General features: G+C 33.3%; 2 protein-coding genes across 4 annotated transcripts in view; both read right to left on the bottom strand.

Annotated features, from left to right (window-relative positions):
* STK3 (serine/threonine kinase 3) overlaps positions 1-26,344 on the bottom strand; it is a 304,634-nt gene that overhangs the window by 174,374 nt on the left and 103,916 nt on the right. The gene's annotated exons all lie outside the window — the stretch shown is intronic.
* Positions 2,574-3,712, bottom strand: LOC134364199 (spermine synthase-like). Its single transcript, XM_063080113.1, is given in 2 exon segments — positions 2,574-3,004; positions 3,006-3,712. Coding segments are annotated over 2 exon segments (1,098 nt in total). The 3' UTR covers positions 2,574-2,613.

The raw sequence follows: 26,344 nt of genomic DNA, 5'->3' as shown, positions 1-26,344 counted from the left end.
TGCCCTAAAGACACATAATAGGAAAAAAAGGGAAAGAAATAAAAATGTCAATTTATAAAATATCATGTTGTATACCTTAAATATAAACAATTTTTGTTGGTCAATATCTCAATAAAGCTTTTAAAAATATGAATTTGTACAGATGGCATAATCATAGAATTATGATATCCAACAATGTCAACTTACTACAGGAAATAAATGAGTTCAGCAAAGTTGTAGTATATAGGGTAGATCCAGAAAAGTGATTCCTTATTGAAGCTGGATGGTGCAGTGAAGAAAATGAATATTGGAGCCAAATATGCTTGACTCAAGTCTGGCACACTAGCCTAGGGAGTTAACTGAAAATGGAATGTTGCTGAGATTAGTATCTGCAAGGTCACTCTTGCGATAACCTTAGTGGATGTACCAATGACAAAGTTGCTCAGCAACAACAGCAAACTAAAGCAATCCTAAAATACTGGATCAAACAGCTCTATTCCTAGCTCTGAGATCAAAAGGTAACCATCCCAAACTACATAAAAAATTAGGAACTCTACTCCCTCTAGGCCCCCATTCTTTTCTCTTTTTCCCAAAAAATACTACTTTCATTTCTCTCACAACTACCTTCTTCTTTCTTCCCTCTCTATTTGACTCTTTTTCTTTCTGATAACTCCCTACTCCGTCTCTTCTTTTTTTCCATTACCTTAATCAGCACCCCCTTCTGAATTGCTTTCTTCCCTCTCACCCCCAGAGTTTAATTTCAAGAGCATTCACATATAGCTTCATTACCTCCAAATAAATTTTGATCTCAGAGATCATATCTCTTCTTGCAATATTAGTAATTTAAGGAAAATTTAGAAAATTCAACATATGTTATAGAGTAAAAAATGGATTGAACACACTGACCCGTGTAGATTGAAAATATCATGTGGCTTTAGAAACAAATTATGCTCTAAATACAACTGTATATTAAAAATTCTTTCATACAATTTTTCATTATTTTTGCAAAATTCAAGAAGATAACTTATTTTACACATTTAACAGGTAATTTAAGAGGATTAGTGTCAGAAAGAAACTCAGTTATTGCTTTAGTGTCCCTCAGCACTACATTTCTTTCCCATTTGGATTTAATAACATCTCACATACATAAGTGATTCACAAAGGAAAGACAAGTAATCTACAGTATACTATCATGGGAATCAGAAACCAGTAATCACACAATGCTTTTAATTCTTATCATATTACTAAAATTTTATCAGAAACAGATGTCAGCAGCACAAATTTGATGGAATTACTTAACTTTTCTTTCACTTTCATAACAAATTAGGCATTGCTCAGTTGAAAAGTTATAATGTCACAAGCCTTGAGGCAGCATTAGGTGCTATAATTTAAACTGGTGCAGTGTAGAATTTGTACACTATTGGAAAAGAATCTATTAGCTTGATTATTAATAATTATTTAACTGACAAAGTCCCAGGTTCTTTTAAAACTTCCAATCAATTAAATATCTAAGGAAAGTAATAAAATAACTCAAAGATTTCTACAGATATAATTAATATAAAAATGTATAAATCAGCAGTATAGCTGCAAAACAGATGGAAAATATAACCATTAATATGACTTCCAAAAAACAAGCCAGGCAAATGGTTTATGTCCCTAAATAAGCTAAAATCTAGAGATAAGGAAACTTAGTGGTTGAAAAAGAGAGATAATATATACTAAAAACAAATGAAGAGGATAAATTGATAAAAATGTGGTGTGTGTGTGTGTATGTGTGTGTATATATATATATATATATATATATATATATATATACACACACAATAGCATATTTTTAACCTTAAAAAGGGAGGACATCTTGTCACATGCTGCAACATGAATGAAATTTGAGGCTATTGCGCGAAGTGAAAAATGCCAATCACAAAACTACAAATATTAAATGATTCCATTTACATGAAGTATTTAAAGCATTGAATTTAGAGACAGAAAGTAAAATAGTGGTTACCAAGGGCTGGAGGGAGGGGGAAATGGGGAATGGTTGATTAATTGGTAAGAGTTTCAGTTTTGCAAGACGAAAAAGTTCTAGAGATCTATAGCACAACAATGTGAATATACTTAACACTGCTGAACTGTATATTTTTTTTTTCTCTTTTGTAACTTTAATTGAAGCATTGCTAATTGATTTTTTTTTTTTAACTCTCTCTTATAAGCACCAAATTTTAATATCTAAGTCAATTTTGGGGGAAAGAAACACCATCAAGAACTTCCCTCTGGAATAAAACAACGATGTTCATTCCTCTAAACATCTAAATTGAAGGTCTACCAAAACCAAAACAAAAATAGCCCACAGAGAAATAAAAAGTAACAAAAATCACATTCGGGGGGGGGGGTGTCAGTGCATTTAGCGGTCTGCGCTGTGCTGTCTAATCATCCTTCAGCTGACTTTCAAAAAAAATAACACCCTACCTCATCAAAATATACATTCTCCATTCACTTTTTTAAATTAAAAATAATTTTAAAAAAGAAAACTTTAAGGAATTCACAATGAATTGCCTGACTCATGTTGATGGCATGAATAGCACATGGAGGTCAGGAAGGCTATTCGCAGCACACATGATTAGGGGACATTCATCTTCATGGTTTCACTTTCTTCCAAACGGTGTAAAATACCCACAATTCCAAGTATGAAGGGACACAGATGATCTCCTTCGAAAATTCCACAGGACAATACAGGCACCCAAGCTGTTCTTCATAGAGCAACAGGGCTTCTGTCGAATTGACACCGTTCCCCTGTGTAAAGTATTTCCCATCCTGTTTCAATACTTTCATTGAGAGATCAAGAATCAGTCTGAGAAACTCCCATGTGGAATATTCTTCCGGAGACATGGAGATTGGAACAGCTGTCAAATCATTAATCACATAATCAAACTCTCTCCCTTCTTTGGCGTACCTCTTCAGTACTGGAATACAGTCTTCTATGAGAACCTGACAGCAGTCTCCCTTAAGATTGTCTAAGACGTCACTACGTTTTTTGCATGTATTTTTTACATCCATCAATCACCATTTGGTCAATCTCTACCATAGTGACCATCCTTGGTTTCAGTTTGACTATTTCACATAATATTCCCCCGTCTCCACCTCCAAGAATCAGTACATCCTTGCCAGTGTAATCTTCTTTGCCACTGCCCATGACGGCCCAGGTATATGCCAAATCACTCTCCACCAAATTAACATCCCCACTAACGATAAGAATATTTCCAAATTGCTTCGAGTGCAGAATTTTAATGTTCTGATAAGGTGAATCTTCATCATACATCACTTCATCTATATCATACTCAACCAGGCACCCATCAGCAGTGGGCCAGTATCTGTCGATGGCCCCTCCTCGAACTATGGGTGGTAATCGCTTCACCCGCCCAGTACTATCTTGACTCAATTCTTTCATTCTTTTTTCTACTTTGTTCAAAAGACTGTCAATTTCTTCTTTGCCCTGTGCATCACTGTCGTAACTTTGAAGGTCCAGCAACACCAATCCATGTGGGTAAATTCTCAAATTGGCAAAGCTGCCATTTTTGTTTGAGTAAGTTGCTAAGTAGCCATGTTCCTGCCAGGTGTGCACCGACTCTGCCATCCCCTGCTCCTGGAAGATGGACTGGAGGCCTTTAAGAATGGTCTCACCATCAGCTTTGGCGCCAAGCATGAAGTCGAGCGTGCTGTGCCGTGCTGCTGCCATAGTGAGGCGAAGCCCTGTGCCATGCCTGGTTAAGATGGTAAATTCGATTTTTTTCTTTTTACCACAAGTAAAAATAAAATTAAAAAAAAAAAGAATGGAGAGTGAAAATAGAAGATCTATAGCATAATTTTTCTTATAGACAACGAAATGGTACATCTTACAGGAAAAACACGTGTGTTATGTGTTCAACTTTAGGAAAGCCAAAGGTTAGATTATCTGATACCCAATGAATGTGACACAGCAGATCTCTCCATACCAATTCTGACAAAACAACCAAATTTATTTCTTAGAATCAGTCCTTCAGCCATACTCATTCACCCTTCCTCCTACCAAAGTTCCAGGGTTCCAAGCCAAGATCTTCTTTGAAGCCCTTTACCAATGCAATCAGTACCCAACATAAAACTTGCCAGGAATGGTCAGTAAAGGCACCACATTAGGTTTTTCCTTCCCTCCTTTCTTCACTTTCTCATCATCACTGCAGAAGCCACTGATGCCTGGGACTTCCCTTCTCTCTTCAAAAATGAAGAAGAAATGAACAAAAACAGATAAACAAAAACCGAGAGAATTAATTGCTAGCAGACCTGCCCTACCAGACACACGAAAGGAAGTACTTCAGATTGAGATGAAAGGAATTAGACAGTAACTCAAATCCACACAATGAAATAAAGAGCATCAGCAAAAGTAAATACACAAGTAAATGTTAAAGACAGTATAAATGTATTTTTTGTTTGTAACTCTATATAGCACTTCTACCATAAATATAAATTACAATTTGAAAAGAAGAAGGACTATAACAGGTAAAGAGTGAACTTGTTTTAAGAAGTAGATTTTCGATCTCACTTCTGGAATAGAGATAGTAAAAAGATAAAGGAAATACGGAAGTATTTTTGAAAGTAAGGAAGGAAATGCTTCAAAACAAACCTATGGTAGATATAGTATATAGTAAAAACTTTGTACATGTTTAGGTATTATTATTATTATTACTATAATTATTATGAAATGCCCACATCACAAAAGGTTAATAGTACTAAAGTGTGTTCTTCAAAAGAAAAGAGAGCACACCATTCAGATCAATCTATATTTATTTATGTATCTATACCAAACCTATCCCCATTTCTTTCTAATGATTCCTATTTAATTGAAGAAAGATTTCTCTAGTACTTTGCTGTAGATTCACTCTTAAATAACTTCACAAATAAAGTCCTATGAAAATACAACCACCATCACCAAAAAAAAGAGGATCAGCACTTGATTATAACCCTGGACTATAGCAATACTGATCAGATACTACCACAGTCTAAGTCTCCATTTCCTCGATATGTCAAATGGCAGTCATAGTACCTACCTCATTTCAGAGGGTTGTGAGAATTAAAGAAAATAACTTATGTAGAACTGTCAGCTAAGATTGAAAATATTTTATAAATATAGGTTAATAATATTGCTATAAAAAGTCAGACAATATATAATCTACATTCTACACAGACTGTCCTTGCTTCTTTCAGAACCAGGTCTTAACACCTTTTAGCTCAACCTTATTAGGTTTCGGTGCCTACAGAGACATAAGATATTCCCTTCAAGGATACCTAATATTACTATGCATAAGAAATGCTTTCCACATTGACTGACAAGAGATGAAAAGGACTAACAACTTCAACTAAAGAATAAATGATTAAGAGGTGAGAGCAAATAATCTCTGGCTTTGGGGAATTTAGAAGTGTTGAGGTATAGTAAACACAGATCCCAAGTCCTGCCCTAAATCACACAACATTCTTATAATTACACATACTAAACTTTCTTGCTGGGGCACTCAGCACTAAGAAGGCAAATTCACAGAAAGAATGAAGAATGTAAGGATGAGTGTACATTAACTTTTATTAACTTTCTACTGTGTGTCAGTATGCAAGTCACCTTTACTTAGTTTCTCATTTAACTCTCACAACAACATTGAAAAGTCTCTTTTTTGATAATGATTGAGTTATCTATTTATGTTACAGAGATACTACATGGTTTAGACAGGACAAAATACTAAAACTAAAGATCCGACTTCAAAGCCAGTTCTTTCTGTTTTACCCCACTATCAACCCAATGAAGTCTAAGCAAAATTTTTAAGTGCCACTAGGGTGTTTTACTACACTGAAGTAGTAGCTTACATAAACCAACAAGATTTTTAGGGGAACTTCAATACAAGTTCTTCCAATCCCTTCCAATGAATGGACACTGTAAATAAGTAAATTTCTGCTAACAACTAGTTTATCCAGAAAGAATCTTTACCCCTCATCCAAATAGCATCCTATTAAGCCAGAATGATCTCACTCTGACACAATGGTTTTTGGTAAATGTGAAAAAAATCACACTGAGAAATTCTGATTCACCAAAGAACAGTTTCTATATTAGCCTAATAATACATAGAGAATAAAATAGTATATATGAAAACTTGGGAAGAAGGGTGATTATATTCAGCCACATGATCCTCAAAAAGAAAAACAAAAACTGATGTATCTACTATAAGAAAAAATAATCTTACAATAAAAAAGAACAGCAATCACTTTAAATAGATGTCAAATATGTAGTGTCTTTGTTGGTTCTATATAAAGCTCTAACTAATCCAGTCAGGTTTAAGGATTCAAGCTCCTATACATATTTCTATGGCAGGATATAACATAAACACACACACACACACACACACACACACACACACACACACACACACAGAAAATTAAAATAAAGCAATGATTTGTTGTCTATACACCCAATTCTTTCAAGTAAACCAATATTTCCCCATATGAATTAGCCTTTGGAAAACATAGCAATAAATCCCATTTGATCAAGGAAATTGCCAAAAGAACACATGTTAATCTAACATGCCTGCCTCAGTTTACCTGTTATAAGACACTCATTTCTCATCTCTGGACACTGAAAATTAATAATTTTTTTGTTTTTACTGCCTCTAAGTCTCAATTACCCATAATTAAAACAGATAAAATAATGACATTTCATGATGTCCCAAACACATGAATCAATGATAGAGCAGGAAAAAAAATAAAATGCAGAACCTACTAGGAAAGGTAACATTTGTGCCAGCTTTACCTGTCTTCCACAGGAGTTTCAGTAGCGTAAACCTTAACTGACATACCTTGACTGCTCAGAACCTCCCAGAAAAAAGGATCATACTGTTTTGTTTTTAAAACCTCAATTGTTAGTAATGAGTGAAAGAAAACATAGCTTTCCAAGACTATTTTCTAAGCACAATTATTTTTTTCTTGTTGTCAGTTATTTTTCTAATATCTAATTCTATTTCTAATAAAAATTTTAGTGTAACTAAGAAAGACAAACTAAAATTACTCAGGGATTTTTATGCAAAACTTCCAATTATGTGTCCTAAACTCTTTTACTCCAGTGAGTTCACAAACTCTGACAGATGTTTTATAATTCTGTTTAAATATTTAGTCAGTAGAAGGATGAAATTTTTAAAAACCAGAATGATTTCATTCTTTTCAAAAACCAGGGTGGTCTATAGGCAATTTTGGTACCAGTGGTGTTGCCGGGGGAACAAAATGAAAACAGGTGCCATCAAATTCAAATTAAAGATTTAGTTCTATTTTAAACCACCTTAAACAATGTTTCCATAAACTTTCTAACTGATACTACTATAAATTTTACAATATTTTATAACAAGAAAAGGATTATAAATTGTCTGTAGACCATCAAATTTTAACTGTAACAAATTTAGACTGATTGGTAACACTTCCTTTTAAAAAACTTTCTTTCATTAAATATGTGGCATCATTTTAAAAATGGAATGAATATATAATAAAAGGCAAGTCAAACTAAGAAAAGACAGCAAGTATATACTGTGATAGTCTTTTGTGAAAGATTTTACCTTGATTTGAGCCTTTGCAGTTTTAAAACTTAAAAAGAAAGTACAAAAGAAATTTAAATTCACATATAAGGGAAAAGTTATGCAATTAGTAAGTATTATGAAAAGGTTAATTTTTCCTCATAAACCTAATTGAAGTATAATCTTCATTGTTAAAAAAATCCAAGAACTTTTTTTCCTTATCTTAGCATTGGAAAGAATGTAAGTACTTGGCTTCTACTACCAAACAGAACTTTTTAAATTCTTACAAAAGATGAAGCAAGAGCCTCTTAATATATAAAAATTAATTCATGTTTGTAAATGCATTACGGTATTAGATATCTTACTTGTTTAATATGGTATCAGTGGCAAAACACAATTTTGTTAAAAGTTTTAATCTAAGAAATGAACATATGATAAATTTTTAAATAGGTGATTTGCATATAGGTTGAGGTTCTCGATAAGACTGTTACAGAAAGCTTTAAGTACTTTGTTCCCAGTGAGGATTCTAGATATATAGGTAAGATGAACTGTACAATCTCCAGTATTATTAATTTAATTAGAAAATAATTTCTCTTTGAATTAGTTTTGACACTTGAAAATGTTTTAAAGTTGTAGGAGCATTTAATTTTGCACTGACAAGAGTTCTTTTATTCTGACTATAAATAACAAAATTCTGTTATTTCAAATCTTTCAGACAGTTCAAAGTAGTATTTTTATCAATGCTCTAGGGAAACACAATTTGGTTCATTAGTGTGGAGTCATAACTTACATTCTTTCCAGTACTTAACCACAATGAGGGTTTCATCAGCTAATTTTCAAAAAAGCTTAAGGTTTTCAGTACTAATAGATAATGTCTTTGAAACTAATATTTCTAGTTTAAAATCCCCCCCCCACAACTAAACTGTATTTGCAAAATAGAAATAGAACCTTTTTCTCAGATTAGTACTTTTGACTATGTGAATCATAAAAGAAAAATACTTAGCATTGATAAAGTCAACCAATACAAAACTTCTGTTATAGTTACATTAATTACAGTTTCGAATAATCACACTTGTGTATAATTATAAAATTACTGTACTGGTCTACTGCTTACTTTGAAAGTGATTAATCAAAGTCAGAGAAAGCCACCCATCAACTGAAGTGTGTTTCAAATTTCCTTCTCAGAGACATGTCAAAAAAAGATGAGCCAATTTTACTTTAATTAAAACCTCATTTAGAAATATGAAATAAATGCTTTCTATTTAATTCCAATTAGATTTCAATTGTGTCCAGCTTTCAAATTGCTTCTGCTACTTGATTACACGTGCCAAATTAATCTTTTCTTATGATTTATATAAACAGATTTAAAAGCATAAGGCACGGATTTATTTATTTATTATTATAGCAGGTATACAGAATTTCATATCTTATTCTAAATCAAACAAAAATTCATTAACAAAAAAATTAACTACAAATTAGCCTCAATTGATTAATGGCTTATTTATCTCTTAAGCAATATATCAAGTAAGAATAAATACCTATACTTAATTCTTCAAATTTTAGAAATCTTAAGTTTTTAAAAATTCTTCTGCCTTACATTCTCTACCTATCTTATCAAAGCACAACAAATTCATTGGTCTAGATTTCTAATTTTGAATTGCTTTGGCAGAAGAGTTAGAAGTAATTCTTCCTACTATAATCATGAATACCTTACAGGAACCTAATCATGAAGTACCCTAAGGTTCTGTGACCCAGGCAAGACTTCTCTAACACTAACTGATCATAATGCCAATCCTACAAAATACCCTTAGCTGACTTTCAGATGTGTGTATTTGATTGGTTCAAATACAGGAAGACATTCTTTGTACATACTAATTAGTCAAAGATAAGAAGGCAGGGGAAACAGATTTATCTAAAATATTTGTTTGGACTAATATGCAGCAGTCTTCCAAAAATTGAAAATGAAAATTTTAGAGAAAAGACACTTTCTACTATGATCTCTTAGGGTGCTTCACACAGTCAGGGAAGTATTCCAAAAATCAATGAATAAGTATAGGAGCATAAGGTCTTTAACACAATCAAGCAACACCTTAAACAGCTGAAGATAATACAGTACCACTCTCTCTGACACTTTGTTGAGTGTCCAAACAAATCTGTTCCTCCCTTCACTTTATCTACCTCCTTTCTCCTACAAAGTTCTACTTATGGCCAAGGCCTTGAAAGGCATCAGAAGGCAGGAAAGATTCAAGATGGCCTGCACATGACACAAGAAATAACTCGATGAAATGGAAAGACATTCAGAGAAGGCACTAGCGCCCAGCATCCTTCAAGCAGAAGTTCCTCCACCTGCCTCTCAACTAGATAACTGTACTCACAGAGTACTTTTCAACCCATTTCAAGGGTTTCATGTTGACAGTTACTTGAAGATTAGTATTAACTGCACTGTATAAAAGGAAAAATGAAAGTACTGATGTGACAAGAAACAAGAATCTAGATGCAAATAGAAGTCATTAGATTTAACATAAAATCTTTAGGATAAATTAAAAAGCTCACTAAATCTTAACCCAGTCAACACTGTTTAAATGTGAAAAATAAAGGCAGTATTACAGAACATGTACAAAATGCTATAAATATATTATTGAAAAGGCAAAATGAAATTAGAGAATATACAATAAAGTTCTCTGGGATTAGAAACTTTTCTTACAACATTTCAGTCAATTGTGAGACTTCCAGAAACATTACCTGTGAAATTAGAGGGTGCCCTGTATGAATAAAAGGGCTAATTCCTCACATGAAGACTTAGCACTAGGAACTATTGCCTAAATCCATCTGAGGAAAAAAACAAACCACTTCCTACCAAGAGGAACAAAGCAAAGACAAAGTTAATTTATAGCTAATGAAAATGTCAAGAAGTCAATAAACAGCTCATACAAAAAAGAAATTAGCAATGTGTTATTTGTACACATATAAAGATAGCAGGAAATAAAATCTTTTATATTATATGAAAACAAAATGTTTGTAGACTCACTGATAAACTTCTCTGAGAAAAATGTTGAAATTTTTGGATATAAATTTTTTACTGCTTTGGGGGAGACAGTATTTTCTATGGTATCATCCACAGATATTACAATGAAATTATGACTCAAAAAATTTGTTTTACATAAAATGTCTCATCTATATCTCATTGAGCTAATTACTTGGACAACATCACCATCTTTTCCACAGGCTCTGGCAAATTTAGAAAAGAAAAGAGATTTGGGCTTTGTTTTGTTCTTTACCCTGTACCCAAAGTTCAGCTAAGAGTAAAGGCCTACAAAAGAAACCCTTAATTATTTCCCCAAATGTTTCACAGCGATCACTTCAGTAAATCAAAAGGATGCTTTCCTACTAGGCAAACCACATAACTTAAGAGTAAAAGGTTATTTAAGATGATTTGATTTTTCTCAAAGAAAAAGTAGAAAATAAGGTTAATGACCAGAATTCTGGCACGTTCTGGTTATCAAATACTTTTTCTGTTTGGTAGAGGTGGGGGCACTCTTGAAGAACTTTTTATGCAGGCTAAAATTTTACATAAAGAGAAGCCACACAACTATGAAATGCTTTAGAGACTCCAAGAAGCAGATACCACACTTTGCTGTGTTTCTAAAAAAAAAAAAAAACCACATTGTTGCCTTTGGGTGGTATTTAGCTCCAAAAATATCAAAAGTATCAGAAAGATAATGTCTATAATTAATGTTTGCTATTACATATTTTATTTATGGCCTCTAAACTTTCTCATAGCCCAGACATTCAACTCTACAACCTAAATTTTTCTGGTTGCTTCAATGTCATAGAATTCCCTTTTTAATTTGGTTCAGTACATACTTAGGACCTACTTTATACACAGATGAATAAAATACTATCTTACATCTAGGTTAAGAGGCCAGGAACTGGAGTCCTTTGTCTCCAGTTCTTCCAATTACTAGTTATTTAATCTTTCCATTCCTTACTTTTATCATCTATAAACTATAGTAAGAAAACCTACATCACAGGGTTGTTGTGACAATCAAATAAGTTAGTACACACAAATTATTCAGAACACAACCACAAGAAAGAATGAAGCAACATGCTACAACATAGATGAAACTCGAAAACATTTTGCTAAGTGAAAGAAGCAAGACACAAAACGTCATATATTCCATGATTCCACTTAGATGAAATATCCATAATAGGTAAATAACAGAGACAGAATGCAAACTGGTAGTTGCCAGAATCTGGAGGGACAGGAGAATGGGAATAAAATGCTTAACGGGTATTGCGCTTTATTTTGGAGTGATGAAAATGTTTTTAGAACTAGACAGAAGTAGTAGATGCACAGCATTATTATGAATGTACTAAATGCCACTGAATTGTTCACCTTTAAATTTTAAAGTAATAAACTACTGACACCTTCAAAAAATACTTAAAACAATGGTAGTGCTATTGAAAGAGTTCAATTAGCTCTAATAATTATTACCCATACCACATGAACTGGTAAATACATAGGATACTACGTCACATTCCAAAAGCTCAAATAATATACATACATTTGGAGTTTTACGTTTCCTTTTAAGTATTAATTTTAGCAACTTAATTATTTTAAATTCAGCATGAAATTATATAATCCATCTGTTAGAAACTCATTTCCTCCAAAAAAGATACTCAGAGAATACATATGAAAAACAGCAACTAAAATTTTATTTTGTATATTTACTGCTGCATGTTATCCAAATTATGTTATTTTGACAAATAGTGCTTATGTGTTAAGCCATCTGGGGAAAAAAGGAGCTAAATCATAAAGAAAATATACACAAAATGACAACCAAAGAATTATTTTGTAAATTTAACCTCACAAATTATAAATACTTTATTGTTACACTCAGATGTTTAAATAGTGTAATACATAAATACCACTAAAAGACTCACACATATATTTAAAAACACAATAAAAAGTTAAATATGTGATGAATCAGAAAAATTCTTCATAATGGAATACAAAACTGAGAATCAAGAACTGGATCTGCCAGAGGAAAGCAAATTTTAAAAAGGACATAAAATCATAAGGCTAGATATGTGGTTATAAAAATTAATGAAATTCATTTTCCTTTTTTGAGGCAAAAAAAAATAAAAGGTATTACATTTCCCAAACTTGAAGCATTTATACTATAGTTTAGAAAGAATAAGTTAACAAATAAAGAGATCACAGTCAGTTTCCAAATAATTATAGCAGCCAAGAGATCAAATCTGAAAAAACACTTCATCTTAAATAAAAAGCTATTAGGAGAAACTATGAGGTACTTTCTACTAATATCTCAAAATATATATATATATATATATTTCAAAAGAGAATAATTCATATTTTCCATTTCCTTGCTTTACATATTTGTTTTACTGTTGGAAGAAGGCTGTCTTTGTTTTCTTTGTCATGCCTAATGTTTATTTTATAAATTTTCACTAAACGTGTTACAAAAGGTTCCTGTTGGGAATAATAACTATATTTCAAATACACATTTGTAAACAATAACAAAAGAAAACTGTCATTAATTTTAATGTAAAATTAAATTACTGAAATAAACCTTCAAATATATATTGACATCAGTCAAAGAACTGGGGCATGACATGCAAACTTTTACTGGTCCAAAAGCACAGAGTTTAGGTCAAGTTCCTTAAAACAGCCCGATGTTTAGTAAGTGAAGAAAAATACACAAAATTCTCTATGAATAAAAATAATTCAAATGAACAATGTTTGTGGAAAATAAAGCAATCTACAGATTCTGTATTACACATGCCAAGATTGTTAATAGCACTACACTATATGTGCTATGAGGAAAAAACTTAACCAACTATAAAAATTGTTATATAAAAAATATGTATGTTATCTTTTTTTGTGAAGATCTTTAAACAAGTAAGTCAGCTAGCTTCCTGGAATAATGTAAATGTGATTCACCCTAAACACAGAGATATGATTTTCTTGCACCTCATGAGTTCCATAAATCTTTGAATAAAAATATTATGCATCCGGTATACCCTCTTATCTATATGTCTAATAAAAAAGGGCTGGGTGAGCTGTGGAAAATGGTATGATGGTTCCTCAAAAAAGTAAGCATAAAGTTACTATATGATCCAGCAACTCTACTTCTGGGTATATATCCAAAAGAATTCAAAGCAGGAACTCAAACAGATACTTGTACACCCATGTTCAAAAGCAGCATTATTCACAATAGCCAAAAGCTAAAAGGTGGAAACAACCCAAGTGTCCATCAACAGATGAATGGATGAACAAAATGTGGTATATACATACAACAGAATATTATTCGGCCTAAAAAAGGAATGAAATCCTAATATATGAGACAACATGGATGGATCTTGAATACATTATGCTAAGTGAAATTACCCAGACACAAAAGGACAAATATGTTAATTCCACTCACATGAGGTACCTAGAACAGTCAAATGTAAGACAGAAAGTAGAGTGGTGGCTACCTGAGTCTAGAGGGGGGAGGTCATAGGGAATAGCTGTTTAATAGGCATGGATTTTCAGTTTGGGATGATGAAAGTTCTAAAGATAGACAGTGGTAACGGTTGCAGAATAACACGAATTTACTTAATGCCACCTAAAAAACAGTTAAAATAGTAAATTTTATATTAGGTGTATTTCACCAAATTTAGGAAAAAGAAAAAAAAATTTTTAAGTTATGGAAATGGATGGTAGTGATGGTTGTACAATATAAACGTACATAATGTCACTGAACTGTACACTTAAAAATGGTTAAAACAGTAAATTTTATGTATATTTTACCATAATATGTTTACAAGTTGAGTAAAGTCTTTCAGTAATTAGTTTCACTCTGAATTATTTTTAGAGCAGGTCAGAATATAGTTGCTAAGAGGCATCTGAATACTTGGTAAGCAACTGAACCACCATTATAGCTAACCAGCACTCCTAAACCAATTATTGCCTAGCAAAAGCATCACTGCCCTTCAACCCACTGGCCCTGCCTAAGTCTGGCAACCATATGAAATGCTTCACACTGCTTCTGCAGCAGTAAATGATGGGCTCTTAAAATATAGCACTTGATGTTCAAGACATGAGCATGTTATAAACAGAATGTACTTTAAATCTATCTTGCCCATGGCTGATGACTGCATTTACACCCTCAATCACATTCCCTTCTACCTCTCTAGGGCCTAGTTTCATTATTTATCACCCTGGGCCCCACTCCTTCCATCTTTAATCCTCTCCTCCAGGTCCTTCATCTCATTCTAAAATCAGATTAATTCTCCTCATCCTATTAAAATCTTTCCTGGACCCTGATACCCTCAATTTTTCTCCCCAACTTCCCTCTTCTTCTTGGCGGCCAAACACCTCAGAGTCTACTCATGCTGCTTTTCCTTCCATACCTGTCATTCATGCCATGCTCCCTCAGGAATTGGCTTCTGCCCCACCACTCAGGTGAATTACCCTCCTGAAAGTTAACCATCAATAATATACTCATACTACCCAAACTAAAGGCAAAAAAGACAAACGTTTGTAAAAGGTCATCAATTGCGTCCTCCTTAAAACTCTTTTCTCCCTTGCCTGAAACATCATCAGATTCTCCTAATTCTTCTCTTACTCTCTGGCCTCTCTTTTATCTCCCTCTTCCAAATCTCCAAATATGGGTATCTGCTGTTATTCTGTCCTTCATCTTATTTTCCCTTCCCTCCTAGGAACTTTTCAGAACCTTTCTTCTAGAAACTTTGCAAAATGTTTTATAAAGGCAGAATATCATCAGCACAAGAGGTACAGGAGTCAGGTAGTTGGAAAATAATTCCACCTCCCCCAATAACTAAATAGCTGGCAACTGAAAAATGCCTCCTTTCTGCACATGCATATATCAGTCTTCAAGGTTAAGAAAACCATATTTGTTTTTTTTGGCAGGTGAAATACATTTTAAATGAAAAAACATTTAGGATGTTTTCTTTTTAAAATGATTGTACTGCCAGAAGGAAGTACATAACAATCTGTTCATTATTAATTGCATGTTTTCTGATATGGTTAATTATTTAGGCTTGATGCAGTCATTCAGCTGGTTAAGACTGCTTACTGATACAAAATTAAAGATAGCATGTATAAATTGTAATGTAAATATCAGTTTCTTAAGGCTAAAAAAAAAACTTCCTCTAATATAGAGTTTTTAAAATTCTATGTAGAAATAATATTTGTAGAAACAGAAAAATGAAATCCATAGAGAATTAAACATGCTATACCTTAATTAAAGAGTTGTCATCAGAATACTTAAATTTTTTAAAAGTATAACTTATAATAACCAAGGACACTTACAAACTTTAGGATTAATGACTAGTAACGGCTTCTTAACCTAAGTTGTTCCCTTTTGCCTTAAAGAAAGAAACTACTCATTTTCTAGCTTTATCATCAATGCAGAATGTGTATTAAATGATTTCACTGAAGTAATTTTTAAAATATTTTAGGGATGAAAAACTGAAGGATACAGGAAACTAATCAACATATAGTTTTAAATGAAAAAGGAAAATTATAAAACAATACAATCTCATGATTCCAATTTTGGTTAAAAACCAGTATGTTCTCATGGGCATAGTAGGTATACAAAGCAAACAAGAAGACTACATACCAAAATGTTAACTGTAAAACTCTAGGTAGTACAAGTGATTTTTATTTTCTTCATTATACTCTGCTCTCCTCCTTTAAACCTTCCTTCCTTTCTACAACAGAAATGCATTACATTCATAGTTGACTTTCCTAGAAGAATAAACTCGGTTTACCATTCAATTCTGCCTACTCTCTTATATTTTTGACAAAGTAGAAGAGGACTATCTTCCAAAACTGTAGAGTGACTTTTTAGTATCATCAGTGTTCTCATGCACCTGATCCATCAACAAATCCTGTTAATTCACTTTCACTTTCAAAATATACCAGAATCCAACTACTTCTCACTATTTTCACTGCTACTACCATCTTCATCCAAACCACCATCATCTCTTGCTTGGTTTGTGCAAAAGCCTCCTAACTAGTCTATGTGACTCAACCCTAACCACCCTTTTGACTAGTTTCATGTCACTCCTCTACTCAGAAATCTTCATTGTCTTCTCGCCTCATTCAGAATAAAAGCCTAAACACTGAATGTAACCTTCAAGGCTCTATGATCTGGACCAGAAGTCACCAGGCACACTCTCACTTCAGCAGCATTGAAACTGCAGTTAGTTGCCTCTACCAAGTATATTCTACACCCAGATATTCTCATTTCCTTCAATTTTTTACTCAAGTATCACATTTTCAGTGAGGCCTTCACTGGCAATCCAACACAATATATCTACCACTCCACCCCACCCTTGAGATTTCCTATCTCATTTTCCTGCTTCATTTTTTCTACTGCAGTAGAAAAATACTTATTTCTACTATTACTATTTAACATACTAAATGTTGTATTTATTTCTTTCCTATATTATCTCTCTCACCCAGTGGAATATAAACTCAAAAAAGAGAAATTTTCACTTTTTTGACTGCTACATCCCCAGCACCTAGAACAGTCCCTAGCACATAGAAGGTACTCAGTAAATATCTGCTGAATAAACAAATAAAGGCATTCCAATGAATCCACAATCTTAAAGCCACAGCTTCCCAGTCACAGTAATACTTGGCTCACCGAATGTTATGAAGTGACAGCAACTCATTTATTCATATTCTGAAAATCAATACCTAGAAATGACCTTACATACAGCTAGCAGGCTGAAGAACAGCTATGGTAAACAATAACTACAGCCACATTTTCTCAAGCCTAAAAGGGAGCATCTAGGATCTTACCTTCCAAATTTAGGAATAAAATTATGACTGGATTTGATATATCAAAGGGACTCTGAGATCACATGGCTGTTATTGTTGAGACTAAGAAGTAAGCAATATTGTCTAAAACCATATTGTTACTCTTCTAACTTTTCCACTAGAATATTCAACTCCAGTCTGTAAGACTGGATATAAAACTTTCCTTACGTATAAAAAAAAAAAAACTAGCTGAATGTCATACTACTATGCACCTGAGTATCTGTTAACTGGAAGATCTCAGGATCTGTTATAAACACCAATCAATGCTGCGCAAAGAGAGCTAAGGGGGAAAAGGCAATTAGATACTGTGAAAAAATGGAGGCAATCAGAAGAAATACAGTCCATGGTGGCAGTGACACAAGCTAAGCAGGAGGTATGGATAATCTGGGTAAGTGCCATGGAAAAATAAATATCATGATTGGACTTGAGGCAAATGGAAACAGTTCAAATTGGCTTTGTACAGTACTCTGTGGAACATATGATGTCCATATGTCCATTACCAACAAACTGAAACATGGAAAATAACAAAAGCCAATGCTATGATGGCTGTAAGAACACACCCAATGCCAGTCTCTACCACACCACAGCAGTATAACTTACTACAGCTGCCAGGTAAGTTGGCTAAGAAGTCAAAAGCAATAAGAAAAGAAAGGAGAAATGACTAACTATAAACTGTTTTCTTTCCCTACAGGAGGAAAAGTTGAGATCTATACTAGAAAGTAGAATGTGGCCACAATAAAGGCTGAAAAGTAAAGCACAATTTTTTGCCTGTAGACAGTTTCCAAAAGTATAAAATACTTTAGAATTAAAGAGAACAGAATTGTATCCAAAACTGCAAATGATTTAAGATCCAGATAATTAAATAAGAGTGGAATAAGATGGAATAACTTCCAAATAAAAAAAACTGTAAAGGTGATCTTTCAAGTTTTGAACTAAACAGAAAACAAAAACAGACTGACCAAAAGATGTGATGGGAATTCATACGTTTTATGTTAGTGTTAACAAGTCTATCAAATTTCCTTTCTATATTCTTTGACCCCCAAAGTGATTCATCTTGAAGATACAATCATAGTTGATTTAAAAGAAGTAGTGCTCAGGCAAATGTCATGAAGGACCAATTCATATAGCAAAGCCAAAACTATTTTTTAAACCTATAAAAAGCAATGCTATCATCTTAGAGACTATCTGGAAGTCCTGGCCTTTTTAATCAATCAAAACCAGGTATTCCCGGCCACAAAAACTGAATAAAAATAATCTCAGCTCTAATTCATAAATATATGGGTTGTCACTCACTGAAATGATATAGTAATAAAACCCAGGAGTTAAAAATATGTAACTATTTTATAATAAATATCAATGTCATTCTTGTTTCAACCTGACTTCCCATTCTACTCCTAAGCCCCAAACTTGAAACCAACTACAATTTCTAGAGTAGCTGGAGTGTGGTTAAGAAAAGGAAGCTATGCTTGTTTGTATGGAATCTGCCATTTCCTCCCTGCCAAAACACTTGTTTAAAAAGTCATGTAATATTTCTATTAAATTGTAAATGCAGTCGACAAGGAAATGGCCTACTGGCAGTGTATTACCTTTGTGGCAATGCCAACGGGCCTACAGCAAAACAGTGCACATGATAATTTCAACATGCATTCCCAAGTAACAAAATTGTGCTTTACATAAATACCACAGAACCTGAGCAAGATCCAGAAAAAGCAATGAAAATTTGCCCAACCTTTCATGCTTGCCTATATCAATTGTATGTCATAACTAAAGCAAAATAGAAAAGCATCTACATATGTTCAAGAAGCTTGTGAAGTTAGATCAAATAACCCTGGGAAAACTATTGCAACTTAAATCTGTGTATTTCTTGTTAACCACTGTAACAACTCACTAATAAAAATGAAGAAAAACTGTGGGTATCAAATGAACCAAAATGTACTAACTACATAGAAGTCCTTAAAGATCATAACGCAACTTATTAACAGGAACATATGTTCAGTATAAGCCACAATTGTTATGTTAAATTACTTCTTCCTTTGATATCAGTCATTTGATTATAGAATTTAAGAGATTCACAAGCCTTCCAATTAAAATGGTGACCTTCAGTTTATAAGTCACTTACTGCAATGCTTACAAAGTCACCTCTGATCATTTATTCCTTACCTTTCATTACATAGCACAACTACATGTAATTATGCTATTTAAATGATCCCAGATGTAGTGAAGATGGTTCTATTCATGTAAAAGTTGTACTATATTTAAAACTAAGTTAACATAATCAAGTAATTCATCTGTGATTAATATAGTTGTCTAGGACAGCTGAAGAATTCTATTCTGCAGAAATTTAACTAAAACATTTACTTTATAAGCTTGATATATCTTGTCTATCTTCATATTTTAAAATATGTCTGTCCAGGCATAATTTCAAAGGTCACGTTTGATTGAGAGAGCATTTACTCCAAAAATATTAAGTGCTCTCCACGTGAAATTACAGAGTCAACACTTGCCCTCAGCATATCTCCTCCCAATCTTTTAACATACACACACCTATCTATCTATCATAAATGCCAGGTTAGGTCTCTAGCATAAACAAGTTAGTATGACTGGTTTAAAATAAAACAAAACAAAACGCACTATGATCAATATAATAAGTCTACATAACTGCTTTTAAGACACAAATCTTCAACAAGGCTTAACAATTACATTCCCATTAGCAGACCAAAGCTACTATGTCCAGAGGCCAACACTAAGGGTGCTTCCTAGTCTTCTTTCTGATCTCGTTCAATAAGGGAACAGGATCCAAAATACCGGAGGCGGAAAAAAAAAAAAAGAATTATATGAATTATATCAATGTAAAATTTAAATTTTAAATAAATAAATTGTGCTAAGTAAAAGTTTGAAAGACACACTATAAGGGATGATAGGACTTTCGAGTTGTATTTGATTAGCATTTACTTGCTTTCATTTTTAGTTTATTTCAACTATTATTCTAAGTTATAAGTACATTTATTATTGTAAGAAAGAAGAACCCAAGTTTACCAGATTTCAATATTAACACCACAGAAGTATCTTTGAGATAGAAAAGGGAATCAAGCACATATTCAACAAAAATATTTATTAGATGTTCCTATATAACTCACTCTGCTGGGTTCAATTAGACACACAAAAGCTGAAATACACTTTCATTTAAAACTTAAATGTAGTAAGAAAAGACAACTACATCATGATAACTACAAAAATACATAGTAGGTTAAAAAGTGCCATAAGAAAGTTAGAAATAAGGTAATATGAGATTTCAAAGAAAAAAATTTTTAATCAGTAGAATGAGGAACTTATGCAGTAACTAGATTTACCTAAAACTACCCTTTCATGAGTAAAAAGAGGAAGAACATGGATACCATATACATACAAGGGTACTTCAAAAAGTTCATGGAAAGATAGATATTATCTTTTAATTCTATTTTTCCACAAACTTTCTGAAGAATCCTTATACATCCACTGGTTCCAGATTAAAATGCAGAATTATAATATGCTACAATAAGGTAAACAGTAAACAAAACAATATCCTAAATATACAATATAACAAAAAAACTTCTTGAGGTTCACTGATATTAAGAGCTACAATTCTCAGTCATTTGGGGTCAAGGAACCCTTGTTTCAAGGAGCTATTATCATTTGATAAAAACCATGAACTATCTTACCAGAAATATGCACACATGCACAAACACCAATATTTAAGTGCAATTTCATGGGTCTATTGACTCTGAATCCTCTGCCCCAGAAAAAGCTCATTATACCCTCTTGAGAATCGTGGTTTCCATCACTGGGCTAGTATATAAAAATAAGTAAAAATGAAAAAGTAAAAAAATATCTGTTTACCACCATTAGAACAGACAGAAAATGTATCTCTGCTCTCATGTGCTATTTCCATATTGTTTCCAGAAGAGGCTGCAGAAGTCATCCAGCAGCCACACTCATAAGCAAGGGCTTAAAAGATTTCAGCAACCTCCCTTGGCTGGCAATAAACTGACACTATGCAGGTTCAGGCACAGAAACAGAAACTCCTTTGGATACTATATAAGGTCCCAATATCCCCCATCCTACTGGATGTCCTACAACAAAGTCAGGAGATGACAAACAACTGCTTGATCCTACTCAGAGTCAGAAGTTCCTTAACAATGGTAAATACAGTCATACACCACATAGCAACGTTTCAGCCAATGACAGAGCGAATACACGACGGTGGTTGGAGCAACAGGCTGTATATAGCATAGGTGGGAAGTAGGCTATACCATCTAGGTTTGTGTAAGTATACTGTATGATGTTAGCACAATGACAACATTGCCTAATGATGCATTTCTCAGAACATATCCCTGTCTATTAAGTAGGTGCCCTCTATAAGAACTTGAACTAATTTATAGTCTCAATATGAGACTTGAAAAGTAATTTCATAATGCTACCTAGTATTTCTATAGTATTCAATATTTTACATGTATTGCTCATATACATTACCTCATTTGATTTTCACAAACAACTCTGTGAAGCGGACAGATGAGGATCCATTACAACTAATTCACAGATGACAAAACAGATTCAGGACTCACAAGTCTCAAACACCAGGTCACATCACTACTATGCAGCAACTATGGAAGCATTCTGACATTAGGAGAATTCAGATTTCCAAAGCCTGGTTTAGTGATTCTTGTTCTACAAAATCAAGTTACAGACAAATACTGGGTCATAAAATCAATTTAATGGATTTGGACCACTGACTTTTTAAATGAAAGGATGAAATAGAATAGGAGAAGGGAAGGAAAAGGAAGTGAATACTGTGATAGAATAAAAATCAGAGTGGGTCATAAACAAAGTACTGTCTGATGTATATTTTGTTTCAATTTTGTGTGCGTGTGGATGTGTGTCTATATGTCTGTGTGTGCACACATGTGCATAATGGGTCACAATATAAAATACATCTCCTAAAATATCTCAAATGTAAATGACATCTTTTAATCATCAATAAATCAATTTACATTGTCTCTTTTAAACTCTCCCCCACAAATACAGAGAAATACTACACTTGTCAGTATCCCACATTAAAATTTTAAAAAGATGGATTGTAGTATAATTCTTTCTCAATAATTCTTACTCTAAACAATACTTAATGGAAACATGTCTCCAAAACTAAAATTCATATTCATGTAATTTGTATGTCAGATGTCAGTAGGAAAATGATGATTGTTCTTCAGTAGTTACTAAACTAATCATATTTACAGAGCTCTTGGCAACACCAATAGCAAGGTTTGAATATAGATTAAGAGTAGGAATTCCCCTTCCCCTTGGAAGCCTCAGGGGTGACCCCAGCAGGCTCAACCAAGAGAACTTGAGATCATTTATTCTGTTTTCCTTGCTTGTTCACCTCTTCAAGAATAGTAACTCTCACTAGACAGAAATATGTTGAAACTGTCACTGTAATAAATGTTAATACCCAATTTAGATGCTGGAATGCCTTGTACCCCCATGTGTATCAGCACCACAAGGCAGAAAAATTCTAACTTTCAAATGAAGTGAAAAACCGTATGTACTGGAAATAGTACTGAAATTCTCAAATGATCCAATTTGTCCCACTCCTCTGGATCCTTATCTATCTCTGATCTGAAAGTATGGTAAACAGAATCAAGGAATCACCTAAAATAACGAAGCAGAAAAATGAACAGAAGAGAGAGAAAAGAAGAAAGGCAGTATGAAAAAACAGAAAAGCACAAGGAAATAAAGTCAAAGTTGGGGAGGCGGTGAGAGAATTTTAAGCACGCACCCATACTCCCTGTCAGGGACAAAGAATATGAAGGCTGCAGTGGGAAGAGGAAGGAAAAAAAAGGAAAATGAGGATAAGTTCAAGGGAGAAAAGCAGATGATGTATATAATGACAAAATAGTAAAATTTTCATAGCCACATAATCCTATATAATTTATAATATACATACATACATATAACTGAATAAAAGTTGTTACAGTGTATAGTCTTATAGTCTAAACAACTGAATATTTATCTACCTCCTCCCCCACCAAAAAAATGGAAAGCTAAATAATTCTAACATTAGAATGCTAGTTATCACTGGGCTGGATGGAAGTTCAAGAGAACCTGGAAAATGTCTGCTCTGCTTAATGCTACTACTTCCTCAAAGCCTAACTGGTACATAATAAGTCTGCATTAAATATTTATAGAAAGAAATAAAGCAAAGGGGAAAGGGAGCAAAAGAATACTAGAAGACAGTTCTAGGGTACTTGTCCCCAAAGAGCAAGCATCCATACATAGATGTCATTTAGTTTCTCTGATGCAAAACCACCAACGTAGGAGAGCAGATACTTAACACTCTCCAACTGGTCTCAAGGCTAAATTCCCTGCCTCCATATTAGAATATGCATTTCTTCCATCTAAACATTAATGCTAAATAAAAAATAGTTTAATATTAATGATTAAATTTTACATTACTGTTAACATGGATATATCCCACCATAAGAATATACACATTTACATGGCAGACAAGTTTCACAAGTGTTACTCTCATTACTAAAAGATTAAATTAACAATTATTTTTTAAAAAATAATATCCAAAAATTTTAAAGGCTGATTTACAAATATTAAGTGTTTACATAACTTCTTCAGAACACATCTACTGCAAAAGCAAAGTACACATATATGATTAAATACAAATAATCTTCAAATTGGTAGACAAGCAAGTCATTTGATATAAACAGGGAATGAAAACCATTCTGATTCAAATATCTCTCATAGAACTGATTACAAAGGAATAAATACAAAGGGACTTTGATTATTAAAAATGGGGTGCAGACAGCAGTAGAGGAAACTTCTGGAAGGACAATAGAGAAGAACTAGAAAGGAGGGGGGGAGAGAGGAGGGAAAGGGAGGGACTGGTAAAGGGCCACGAAAATCAACTAGATTGTATAATGATAAATAAATAAATTAAGTAAATAAATAAATAAAAGAACTAAAAAGTCAAAGAACTATGAGACCTACGCTAGCAATGAGAAAAAGCAGATCAGTACTACAGAGAAGTTAGTAAAAATGTGACCAGAAACTCAACAACAACAAATAACCAATTTTAAAACGGGCAAAGAACTTGAGTAGACATTTTCCCAAAAAAGATACACAAATGGACAATAAGCACATGAAAATATGCTCAATATGACTAGTCATCCGGGAAATGCGAATCAAAGCTACAATGAGATACAAATTCATATCCATTGCAATAACTATTATCAAAAGGGAAAAAAACAGAAAATAACAAATGTTGCAAAGATATGGAGAGGCTAGAACCCTTGTACATTGCTGGTGGGAATGTAAAATGATACAGCTGCTGTGGAAAACAGTATAGAAGTTCCTCAAAAAATTAAACATAGAATCACTATGTTATACAGCAATTCCACTTTAGGTATACACGCAAAAGAACTGACAGCAGGGTCTCAAAGAGATGACTATATAATCATGTTCATGGTAGTATTATCCACAAGAGTTAAAAGATGGAAGAAACCCAAGTGTCCATCAACAGATGAATGGATAAACAAAATGTGGTATATACATACAATGAAATATTATTCAGCCTTTAAAAGGATGGAAACTCTGATACACACTACAATACGGATGAACCATAAAAATATTACTTTAAGTGAAAAAGCCACGCACGAAAGGACAAATATTGTTATGATTCCACTTACCTGAGGTACTTCGAATAGTCAAGCTCATAGAGACAGAAAGTAGAATAGTGGTTATAAGGTACTGGGGCAAGAGGATATGGAGAGTTATCATTTAATACGTACAGAGTTTCACTTTGGGATGATAATATTTCTGGAAAGAGACAGTGGTGATAGTTGCACAACAATGTAAATGTATTTAATGCCAGTGAATTAATACTTATAAATGGTTAAAATGGTAAATTTTATGTTATATGTCATTATTAACCCTTATTATTAATCTTATAAAAAATAATATATAATATGATTACATAATAATATACATATCATTTGAAAGAAGAAAACAAACAAAACAAAGGTAGTGGGTTGAATGGTGGTCCCTCAGAAAATATGTCCACATCCTAATCTCCAGAACCTTTAAAAATATGTCTTTATTTGGGGGGAAAAAAAGATCTTTGTAGATGTACTAAAGTTAAGGAACTTGAAAGGAGGAGATGATCCTGGATTATGAAAGTAGGCCCTAAATCCAATGACAAGTGTGCTTATGATAAAAAGAAAAATTTGAGACAGACAAAAGAGAACACAGACATATAGAAGATAATACAATATAAAGATGTAGACAGAGATTGGAGTGATATGACTACAATCTAAGGAAAGCTAAGGATTGTTAGCAGCCACCAAAAGCTGGAAGAAGCAAAGAATGGATTCTCTCCTTGGAGACTCTGGAAGGAGTGCAGCCCTGCCGACACCTTCATTTCAGACTCCTGAACTCCAAAACTAAATAAAGTTTTACTGGTACTTGTTCTCTACATCACTCCCCCTGACCCCCAATCTCCCTCTCCCCCTGTGTTAAATGGTTTCCAGGAATCTTCTAAGAGGCAGTGCCATGCACACACTTGCACACACACTAAAATGGCCCAGGTACCTACCGAAACCTTCACAGCAATGACTGGGAGATGGAAGGTATTTAAGTATTCTGGGTATGGTATTATTAAACTCCTATGGCTACCCAGTCTTCCAGAATTCTCATATCAATTAAATAATTTGTCCCCGAGAGGCAAATTCCTCAATTGTGATCAACCTCTGTGGGTCAAATTCAAATTTAATTTTTTAAGTGGTTTTATTTTTAAGAAACTTCTCGTTTCATTTCACCCTTCCCAAATGGATAGATGTTTAATTCAAGATAAACTACAGCCTGCTATTGTCAATGCTTCCAACCTACTCCAATT

The sequence above is a fragment of the Cynocephalus volans genome, chromosome 15, assembly GCF_027409185.1.
Source record: "Cynocephalus volans isolate mCynVol1 chromosome 15, mCynVol1.pri, whole genome shotgun sequence".
NCBI lineage: Eukaryota > Metazoa > Chordata > Mammalia > Dermoptera > Cynocephalidae > Cynocephalus > Cynocephalus volans.
Note: the sequence above shows the minus strand (reverse complement) of the source record. Positions and strands in the feature narration are given on the sequence as shown.